The 12,230-nt window shown below is 32.5% G+C and overlaps 1 protein-coding gene across 4 annotated transcripts in view; it reads left to right on the forward strand.

Annotated features, from left to right (window-relative positions):
- The window catches only part of SEMA3A (semaphorin 3A), a 518,655-nt gene that overhangs the window by 474,804 nt on the left and 31,621 nt on the right, over positions 1 to 12,230 (forward strand). For all 4 annotated transcript variants that reach the window (XM_054559577.2, XM_002818291.6, XM_054559578.2 and 1 more), the window contains 3 exons: positions 1,518 to 1,662; positions 3,445 to 3,664; positions 6,961 to 7,052. In XM_054559577.2, coding sequence (XP_054415552.1) covers positions 1,518 to 1,662; positions 3,445 to 3,664; positions 6,961 to 7,052 — 457 coding nt within the window. The remainder of the gene's footprint in view (positions 1 to 1,517; positions 1,663 to 3,444; positions 3,665 to 6,960; positions 7,053 to 12,230) is intronic.

The following is a 12,230-nucleotide window of genomic DNA, read 5'->3' on the forward strand; positions in this document are numbered from 1 at the left end:
AGAATGGATATTTGTATGTGAGTGAGTCTTAATAGCTACATATCATACTCCTTAAGTATTTCGATGATAGCTGACTTAATCAAAGATAAGCAAAGTAAAGAACAATGGAAAGGGGATAGATAACCCAAACATTACAAAGTGTGATGTATCAAGTATGCACTAATTTGCTATTTGTTCTGCTATGAAAATGTTATTAAATTCTATAAGTATTTATTGAGGTTTACTCTCTGAAATGCCATGTGATATGTAATTGATGTAGCCCAAAAGAAGCCAGGCATGGTCTCTTCCCTCATGAAAGTTGCAGTCTATGAAACGCTGTCTATATGCAGTAGTTTCTAATAATAAACTGTTGCGAGCACATGTTGTTCATTTGGTCTGATTTATATGTAATTTTCAAGGGGAAAAGTTTGGTTAAAAGATAAGCATTCCATATTTTAAATGTGCACAACTGTTTAATATCTTTGTATAAATACATTACTCAAGCCACATTTCTATAAGCCTAATAAAATGGAATTTTTTTTTTTTTTTTAGACGGAGTCTTGCTCTGTCGCCCAGGCTGGCGTGCAGTGGCACGATCTCAGCTCACTGCATGCTCTGCCTCCCGGGCTCACGCCATTCTCCTTCCTCAGCCTCCCGAGTAGCTGGGATTACAGGCGCCCGCCACCATGCCGGGCTAATTTTTTGTATTTTTAGTAGAGACGGGGTTTCACCGTGTTAGCCAGGATGGTCTTGATCTCCTGACCTCGTGATCCACCCGCCTCGGCCTCCCAAAGTGCTGGGATTACAGGCTTGAGCCACTGCGCCCGGCCATAAAATGGAAAATTGTGGCAATTCAGTGGCTTACTTCCAGTTTATCTGATTTTTTGTTCAGCGCACAAAATTTTTGTTTAGTGAAATGATGAATATAATTGCTGTAATTCTCCACTTTAACTGAGTGAAATAGCTACTAACGTAATTATTTTCTGTGTTAGAAAGCTGATTTTAAGTGTCTTCACAAGAATCGACTTCCTACTTGATCTAATACTTCTGGGAATTTAAAAATAATATAATGTGGCACATCATTTGACACTATTTTTTGTACTAGTTTCAGCCTACAAAGTGAGTTCTTAAAAATTCTTGCTAATTTAAAAGTTTCCTGGTTTCAGTAATAATGCTTGAGACTTAATCAACATTTTTAATTTCCCCATGATATTAAAATTACATATTCATTTATAGTTTATATGTATTTGTTTTTCCTATCAAAACTTAGTACTCTATGTTTCATATGAAGGCATATATTCTATGTGTACTAAAGCCATTTTCAGCTATGCCTTCTATTTTTAAGAAATCACAATTTTTTGTCCTTTTGTGTATTGTTAAATGCATACATGTGACTAGAAAAATCCCAAACATTATTGCTAAGAATTTATGTTCATATTTTAATAAATAATATCTAAAATGTAAGAACTCAGTATCAATATTTCTCTTACCATTTTATAAAGATGAATGTCTGTTTTTATTCTTGCTGTCTTGTTCAGTAACATTTTCAAGGGATCAGCCGTGTGTATGTATAGCATGAGTGATGTGAGAAGGGTGTTCCTTGGTCCATATGCCCACAGGGATGGACCCAACTATCAATGGGTGCCTTATCAAGGAAGAGTCCCCTATCCACGGCCGGGAACTGTAAGTAGCTTAGGAGTTTAAAATATGAAATGAATATATTTCTGTCAAAGGTCAAAAAACAATGCAGCTACAGATATTAAATGTATCCCGTAATGTAGAAAAAAGATTTGAAGACTACAAATTAAAGCAAGACAAAGATTTTCCATGATTGAATGAAATTTCACATTTAAAAACATGTTCTTTACAGATGTCAGTGCTTAAATTCAGTATAAGATATAAATCTAAAATTATTAAATCTTATTTTAATTTTTGATCACATACTTCTAAATTTTTGCAAACTATTTTTACATGGTAGTAGAGAAGTGCAGAAATAATTTTCAATCTCATGAAAATACATTTTATTGTGTCTTCCAGGTTTTTACATAAGCATTTGATATTTCTATAACCTTAATTTTATAATTTACATACAAAACAAGAAATACAATCTTACATTCCTTAACTGTTATGTTGTATTATTGTGTATGTATATACACATACATAGACATATATATGTGTATTTATATATACTCCTCCCATTTCAAAACACATTCATTTTGTTTCTCATGAATTATTAATATTTTTCAAGCTAGTGGCAAAGACAATTGATTTCTCATTCTAAGCTTCTTATAAGATCAAGAGTCCCTCATAATTACATTTTAGCTCCCAAGCTTTTACATTAAATGGTAGAAATTATTTAAGTGTAAGACTAAAAGCAAGAGATTGGAGATATTGTACTCTATAAATGCTTGCACTGCATCAATAAATATAGTGAAAGGAGACGGTGAAATCTTAATTTGTCATTTTTGTTGTATTGTCTTACATACAGTGTTTACATCCAGAGGTGAGGTTATGCCAGTGCAAAACCACGCATCTTTCTGGCTGCTGGGGCCATTATCTCTTCTGCTTGGTCATGATGTGCATTCTGATTGGTCACTTTTTGTGCAATGCAGGTTACTGAACACTTTGAATAACACTTTTCCTTAACTCTGGGATTATTTTATGTATTACGTATCTCAATGGTACTTTTTTAGCATTATGTTAGAAACAAAACAATAAAGAATAGTTTATCTTGTTTTTCAGTTTGAAAAGAGAGTTTGTATTTTAGCATGATGCCATAGTAAAAAATTAAATGTATTCAATAAAATTATTCTGAGCGTCTCTAATCCAAAGATTAATTGCATTTAGTTGTGGTATATTCATTCATTATGTCAAATACTTCACTTATTTTACTAATAACACTCATGCTTGTGGCACTAATAGAGGCACCAAACTTCTCCAGTTCACTGAATTCATTACATGCATTTGTAATTTTGCCTAAGAATTAGTGACATAACTAAATCTCACTGAGAATTAAGATATATTTGGGAAATATATACTATATATTGCACTACTCTTTTCCTTTATTTTATTTTTGAGACAGATTCTTGTTCTATTGCTTAGGCTGCAGTGCAGTGGCATGATCTCAGTTCACTGCAAACTCCACCTCCCAGGTTCAAGCAATTCTCCTGCCTCAGCCACCCAAGTAGCTGGGACTACAGGCATGCACCATCACGCCCAGCTATTTTTTGTATTTTTAGTAGAGATGGGGTTTCACCTTGTTGGCCCAGGCTGGTCTGGAACTCCTGGCCTCAAGTGATCTACCTGCATCGGCCTCTCAAAGTGCTAGGTTTAGAGGTGTGAGCTACCATACCTGGCCTGCACTACTATTTTAAGTAGAACCATTGAGGCCATGTGTTATTATATAATTTATAATTACGTTTATTAGATTTTAATCAAAAGATAATCTTCTCTTGATCTTAATAGTGTCCCAGCAAAACATTTGGTGGTTTTGACTCTACAAAGGACCTTCCTGATGATGTTATAACCTTTGCAAGAAGTCATCCAGCCATGTACAATCCAGTGTTTCCTATGAACAATCGCCCGATAGTGATCAAAACAGATGTAAATTATCAATTTACACAAATTGTCGTAGACCGAGTGGATGCAGAAGATGGACAGTATGATGTTATGTTTATCGGAACAGGTAAATTTTTTAATTTCAGCTGTAAACTTTTTTCCAGAACACTATGTTTAACTGATTAAGTAAAGTTGATCTTTGAACATCTCAGGGGTTGGGATGCCAACCCTCTGTGCAATTGAAAATCCACATATAACTTTTGATTTCCCCAAAACTTAACTACTAATAGCCTACTGTTGACTGGAAGCCTTACCTATAAGATAAACAGTTGATTAGCTTCATATGTTGTATGCCATATGTATTAGATATTCTATTCCTACAATAAAACAAGCTAGAGAAAAGGAAGTGTTCTGAAAATTATAGGGAAGAGAAAATATATTTAATGTTCATTAAGTGGAACTGGATCACCCTTGTCTTCCTGTTGAGTAGGCTAAAGAGAAGGAAGAGTAAGAGTTGACATTGCTCTCCCAAGGGTGGTAGGAGCAGATGAAAATTTGTATATAAGTGGACCCACACAGTTCAAACCCATGTTGTTCAAGGATCAAATGTATACTAAGAACTGAGGCCAGTTTCTATAGTTACTTTCAAGGTATAATTCACCTTTAATAAATGACTAAATAACATGAATATTCTTCCATTACAAATTTATTATCTTTTCTGACAAATTGAGACATACTAACTTAAAATAAATTCCCTTTTCTGTGACAAGTAGATAAGTTTAATCAGGTAAAGCTAATGATTAGGTAAGCAATCAGTGTTTATAATTGCATCGTAACTTTTCTGGCCAGTGGCTTTTTAGAACAAAGATATATTACTCAAATCCTGCCTTAAATTCCCAAGACATTCAATAATAGTTCCAGAATATTAGTGCAAAATTATCTGAACTTTAAAATTACAATAAGGTGAACATCATCTAGTAAATAAATGTTAGCAATAAAATTTTTTCAGTGTTTTTTTCATACAATGAAAAGAAAAAAAATTCATTAGAAAAACAACATAATTGATTCAAGTAATTCTTAGACACATGTCTATGGACATTTAACAATTCACTTTTACTAATTCCATAATTAGAAACAGACTTTTTCAGGTATATTTTCAGAATGAATTCCATTGTTATTATGATATATTATTTTATTTTTTCCCAGCTCTTTTTAATAGTAATATTATTTTTGAAAGTCCCAGTTACAAATCTAATACTTGCTACTTAGGGTCAGATTCCAAGGTAATAAATTTCTAGTCTCCATTAACGCTCTTAACTGACATAAATCAATGGGAAACAGAGTGAGTGCTCCACTGAAACCTTGTATAATAACATTTATTTTCCCTTAGTGAGAAACAGAAAAAAAAATTGCATTAACTACAGGAGAATGGCAACCATATAGTAACTGCTTTAAAGACTTAAAGTTTTATAACAAAATTGTGAAATACTTATGTTATCAGGTGTAACAGTGTCAGGTTCTGAGTAATATATTAAAGTCTACTTTTATGAGTGAGAAAGTTTCTCTACCAAATAAAAGAATCCCAAGCAGACCCAGGGTTTCATAAAAGTCAGTGAATTGCAAGTATCAATTTCTGGTTATAAATATCCTTAGAACATATAAGAAATAGTATTTCTCTCGGATAAATATTAGTTTATCATTTAACATCAAATTATAATTGAATTTCTTTGCAGAGGAATTAAGTTTGTTCAGTCATGTCACACTTGCCTTTTTCTTCACCTCTGGCTTAAATGTATTGAGAAGTCTCTCACTCACTGTCAAAGTGACAAAGCTTGTTTCTGGGTATTTGACCAAATAAACTTAATCATGAGCTTTTAATTCCTCTTGGACGAAATCTGTCTTTAAAGGCACCAATTTCATGAGTGTGTTGAATGTCTGATGATGTGGATGGCTATCGGTCAGTACAGACCAGGGTCATCTGTCAGCAAAGTAAACTGATTACAGTAATTTTATCTTTTAACTAAGTTGCACATCATAGTATATTGATCCTAGTTGAGTAATCTGATTCAATTTGTGTGAAATTGTTTGAAATACTACTCAGTAAAACTTGATCTGGAAAAGAGATAAAGTTGTGTTTGGGTACAGGAGACATGGATCAGAAGCACTGAGTAGATTAACCTAATTTACCTTTAATCTTTAGTGTTATGAGTAGTCTAAGGTCCTGTAAATACAGAAGGATCTTCTTAAAAGTGTACTTTTTTTCGTTTAACTTTACAAGGGATAAATTAGCAACCTTTCTTGATCTCATATAACATATCATGTTGGTTCTCCAAAAACAGTTATCGATGAATTATTTTTCTTATATAATTTATTCTTTGTTGACAAGATTTTCTTCACAATAACTTTGTTGAACTTGATTAAAAGGAACCAATTGAGGTTAACTAGATTTGATCAAGTTTAGTCAGAACTAGAAGGTTGAAGAGTAAAATTTTTGAATTTAATAAGCTCCTGTTCCTCATTCCATCAAGGAATAGGAACATATCGGTAATACTGGAAAATTAATAACTTTTAAGCCCAACTTAGAGTAAGAGTGACCACTCTTGTCATTAAAACAAGTTGTCTCTTTTAACAATGCAAATTAGAAAAACAAGTAAGGTTTGAAATCTCTATAAAATGTATTCAATATTTTTATGATTTTGGCTTCTGAATGTTAAATTTCCTTAATGCTCTAAAATGGATTAACCAAAGTGTGCATTTTTTAAAAACCACAGTAATAAGTAATCCTAGGTGTTTACTTGGAGAGATTGGGTTATTGTCATTCATCACATAATGGCCATTGAGCCATCATTAGGAACTTCTAAGTACTAAAGACTTTTAGATGACAAGAAGAGCAGCCAGGGCTCTGAAGCTCTGACTACTTCCCTTGCTTGACAACATTCCTTGCATTTTTCATTTATATTTAGTCTTCATAGTAGTACCCTGATTTTGTAATAAAAGTGGAAGAACCTGTCATGACAAACTGACAGTATTTTTAGGTTTTGTTTCTGAGACACCAGGCAATTAAGGAGATATTTTTAGAAATAATGAAAAGAATTGATCCAACCCAGGCAATCTCTGTAATAATTATTATGTTTTTAAAAATGTATGCAGTCTCATGATAAAATCTTCTTCAAGGCTAAATATATTTCTAAAAATTCAATCTTTTATATTCCAAGGTTGTCTTTATAGTTTACCTTTATACTTTGTCTAATTGCATGAAATGCATTTGAATATATATTTTACTTGTGTTTTGACCAAAAAATGAATTAAAAGGAAGACTGATATCAAAGTTTCTTTGTCTGACAAATACATATTTCATTCATTAACACTAAACTCTGTTCATATCTACTTAACTTGTAGTCTTCTCCCCACTTTCTTTCAAAGATGTTGGGACCGTTCTTAAAGTAGTTTCAATTCCTAAGGAGACTTGGTATGATTTAGAAGAGGTTCTGCTGGAAGAAATGACAGTTTTTCGGGTGAGTGCTGCTTAATTTCAAGTGTCAACAAGTTCAGTTGTACGTCTTTCCCCCAGGACAGCTGCACACTGAACTTGGTATGGACAAGTAGTCTAGCATACATACCCTTCTAATTAGCTTGTCAATTAGAAAGCCAGACACTAGTCAAAATAAACCTTGAAACTTTCAATGCTAGTTAAATCTAAAGATGTAAAGAAATATATTTTTGGCTCATATTTTGTTTTCTCAATGATAAAATATATTATTTACATTTTATATTATCTATGTAAGTTACCTCAATGAACAAACTCTTCCCCACTCCTAAAATCTATTTTACACATGATAGTATAACTGAAATGATACGTAACTTCCATGAATGTACTAAAGGAAATATATTCAGAATGACAGAATAGTGAAGACATTTCAGTCCATTTTTAGCTTAGGTATGAATTATTTTATATTTTCTTAAAGAAATCATTTGTTAGCTAAAGAAAATTTGAGAGGTTTATATCACTGACAGTAAATTTGTTATAGATTCCTAGTCTACATGTTTAAGAAATGTACATATATTTGTCCCTTTATCTTGAATCACAGATGGCCTGGGGGGGTTTGTATAGGGTTGGCGGAATGGGGGTACGGGTGAGAGGTGGGTTGGGTGAAAGCAGCAGGACATGGGGTGAAGGGAAAGAGGAGAACTAAAGTAGTCTTACATATGCCACATGTCTGTTGTTCCTTTTGGGAAGTCAGCTAATAGAAATAGTTTAAATTGAAGCACACCTTGAAATGATGAATGACATATGACAGAAAAATACATGCCTGAAAATGTGTTATTTGAATTTTTTGATAAAAGAATAGAGCAAACATCTATTGAGACATTTATAACTGCAAAAAAAATGTGTATTAGAAGAAGTGGGTAGACAGAAAAATGAGAAAATATTGCATCTTGTCTGACAACTTCAAGTGATCTCATTTAGTCTTCAGGAGTCTGTGGTAGTTTACCTATAAAATGAATGGGCTGGATTCAAATTTTCAGTTGATTCAATATTTTAATGGTAAGTAGTTTTCCCAAGATGTCTTACCCCCACAATTTCATACCTATATACAATAAGTTATTCCTCACTCTTCAGTAGTATTTTAAAGAAAAAATGAGGTATAATATGGAAAGCTCCTAATATATATTCATTCAATAGGCATTATAATTAACATTGAAACATACAACTGGTGAATTGTAGCATAGATGTTTTGTGATAACAAACTACACAATGTTCTACTGGAAAGGGTTTAGACTCTACAGTCATATCTACATGATAAATCCATTTGGAACACTTAGACCATCCCTCTGAGCTCCACCATCAGTAAAACAATGAGCGTAATACCTATTTCACCAGGACACTGGAAGAATTAGAAACACTATAGGTAATGCCTCAAAGACAGTAACAGGTACTTAGCTCAAAATGTCATTGTTAATATAATTTTATTATTTTAGTTTAGCTAAACTAAAAATGAGCTACATTCCCAGTAGCCTTTCCTACTAATCCTTGGTTTAAGTGTTCAAAATAATAAAATAATCATAATTCTATTATGATTTTAAAAATCAGGCACATTAGTCTTATTTGTTTATAATAATTTGTATGCTAAAGTATCAATGTGATCTAATTTATCAGTCTGGTATAGAATGATGACTAATCCTTATCAATCACCATGTCCCATAGATTACCCCAATGAACAAACACATTGGTACTTTATCTTAGAAATTAAAAACAACAACAGCTAACAACTATCCAAATGGACTCTGTTGGCCACTATAGAGTATGTTTAGATTTAGAAAACTATACGGGCACTCAGGGGTGGATATATAAATTGCTGTCTTGTCTTTATTGTTATGTCTCCAAAACCTAAAATGTCTTTTAAACCAACATATATTAAATGACTGAATGCATTAGTATTGATGAAAAAATGAAATACAAGAAATTAAAGAATTTAAGGCCTTCCTCAAGGAGACCATGCTTAAAGTGAGGTGCCCAAGTATGAGAAAGATAACCTAGGAACAGTCACATATTATCATCCTGATTCTGCACCATATTATTCTCCAGTAGAGAACCTTTATTTATCTGGAGAATAATTTTGCCACTACTGTTGCAAATGAAGTTACAGGAGACACTAAAATATTGTTATCTTAAGAATTTCTAATTTCCAGAATCTCTTACTTTTGCATTTGTCATGGTTCCTTTGCATATTTCCTTTCAGTTATAATACATTTTTAAAACAGGGTTCATTAACTAATTTCCACTGTAAATAAATGTATATTAGTAGATATGATAGTCCTGGCAAAATGCTAAATTCTGGTGATACAGAGATGAACACTATAAAAATGGTCTGTGACTTCATGCAGCTCAAAGACTCTGATGTGTTATCCATCTCAGTTTCTAGAACTTAATTTTCTACCTATTAATACATTCTACATTTTATTTTGTAGAATTGTATCATATCACGACATTGTAAAAATAAGATTCTTTTTTATTATTTAATTATTTTCTGATATTATGAATTAGAATGTGCATAATTTTGCATTGATATTGTGCTTTCGTGAATTTTTATTATTTATATCTCCAGGGATTTTAAGTTTATATTTCACATCTTAGCTATGTTGTTTAGTACATTAACAAGAATTTTAATTTAAAAAGATGTTAATTTAAACTGACCTACTAAATGACTTTTAACAAAATTATGAGACTTTGGAAACCAACAATCTTGCAAGTATAGTCATGCGCTGTATAACAACATTATGGACAAGAATAAATCCCACATATGACAGTGGTCCCATAAGATTATAATGGGCCTAAAATTTCCTATTGCCTAACATTTTCAATACTTTACTTTCTGTTGTTATTTTACATTGTATTTCTTCTACTTACAAAAAATTGCTTATAAAACATCCTCTGGCAGATCCTTCAGGAGGTATTCCAGAAGGTAGCATTGTTATCGTAGGAGATCATGTGTTATCTCCTATAATATAGAGATATCAAATATACGTGCTATTGACCCTGAAGTCCTTCCAGTAGGACAAGATATGGAGGTGAAAGACACAGATACTGATGATCCTTACCCTGTGTAGGCCTAGGCTAGTGTATGTGTTTGTGTCTTCATTTTTAACAAAAGGAGTTTAAAAAGTAAAATAATAATAACAAATTTTAAAAATAACAATAATTTATAGAACAAGAATGTAAGGAAAGAAAACATGTTGGGACAGATGTACAATATGTGTTTTAAGCTAAGTGTTTTTACAAAAGCATCAAAAAGTTTTAAAAATTCAATAGTTTATGTTGTAAAATATTTACAGAAAGCTAACATTATATTACTGAAGAAAGAAAAATACTTTAAAAAAATTTAGTGTAGCCAAAGTGTATGGTGACTATAAAGTCTGCAGTAGTGTATAGCAATGTCCTAGGCCTCCACATTCACTCACCACTCACTGACTGACTTGGCCAAAGCAACTGCCAGTCCTGCAAGCTCCATTCATGATAAATGCCCTACACAGGTGTACCATTTAAAAATCTTTTCTACCATACTTTTATTGTACCTTTTCTATGTTTAGATACGTTTAGATACACAAATACTTACTATTGTGTTATGATTGCCTAAAATATTCAGTACAGTAGCATGCTATACAGGTTCGTATCCTAGGAGCAACAGACTGTATCATCTAGCCTAGGTAGTAGGTAAGTGTACTTTATGATTTTTTGCACAATGACAAAATCACATAATGATGTATTTCTCAGAATGTATCTCTGTCATCAACCCATACATGATGGTACGAGTACTTAATATCTATTAGATTTTTTTTTTTAGCATTTTGCAGTTACCAGAGAAATACATAACCAACTTATACCTGTGATAGCTATTAGATGACATCTGTGTAGCAGTTAAGATATTGAGCAGTGGCTCACACCTGTAATTCCAGCACTTTGGGAGGCCGAGGCGTGCAAATCACGAGGTCAGGAGTTCGAGACCAGCCTGGCCAAAATGGTGAAACCCCGTCTCTACTAAAAATGCAAAAAATTACCTGGGTGTAGTGGCGGGTGCCTGTAATCCCAGCTCCTCAGGAAACTAAGGCACAATAATCGCTTGAATCCAGGAGATGGAGGTTGCAGTGAGCCAAGATGATGCCACTGCACTCCAGCCCTGGTGATGGAGATTCCATCTCCAAAAAAAAAAAAAAAAAAAAAAGAAAAAGCAAAAGAAAAAGTTTCATTATCAATCTGTAACAATTAAATGTAAATAAATAATATTGTGCTGGCATGGAAATGCTTGTTTAGGACTTTACAATTTTGGAAAAAGATTGTTTGTGCATGAACAATATTCCTTTGATAGAAAACTATTTCAGTTCTCTTCCATATTCTCTGCTATGCATTATTGTCATTATTATTTCTTTGGCACTCAAGTAGACAAAACATATTTGGGCAGAGTTTAGAGAAATATTTACTTTCAACATTCTATTCTACCAGGCAAAGTTCATACATATATTGTGGTCTAGCAATTGGAATATTTCACTGTCAAACTTTGTTTAATTTTACAGTGGGAAGGAAAAAAAAACCCACAACACATTAAAGCCATAGCTATATACAGTGAAATAAGCAGAGAAATTTTACAGTTTCTTTGTTTCTATTCGAGCCATGTAAGTCAATCCATTTAAAATAAAATACTATAAAAAAGGTCAGGGATAGTTTGACAAGGAAATAGAAAAGGTAAAGATTTAGGGTCATGGTAGTATCTGATATTCTTGGATTTTATTAAAGACATTTAATGTTACCCAACCAATTAATTTTACCATATTATCATCTTCATGAGGCCATGTTCATTATGTGTCCTTGACAGAATGAATAACCAAACCTCATATAAATACATGAATTAAAACCAGTGCTACACCCATTTCTATCTTGAGGTTGGTTTCAGGAAAACACCCTAACTAATCATACACATTCCAGTGGTTTCAGTTACATCCAATATACTTTTATTTGGGGTGAAATCAAATCTCGATCAGAGTATAGAAAGAAAAATATTCCTTAGTAATACAAATTTTCATTTTAGAGTAAAATTTTTAATAGGTAATAAGAGGTGAAATAAAACTGGCATTGGTATAGGACTCTAGAAATGACTTTGATTTGCTATAAAATACCCCAAATTTGACATTAAAGTACT

Source organism: Pongo abelii, chromosome 6, assembly GCF_028885655.2.
Source record: "Pongo abelii isolate AG06213 chromosome 6, NHGRI_mPonAbe1-v2.0_pri, whole genome shotgun sequence".
In the NCBI taxonomy this organism is placed as follows: Eukaryota; Metazoa; Chordata; class Mammalia; order Primates; family Hominidae; genus Pongo; species Pongo abelii.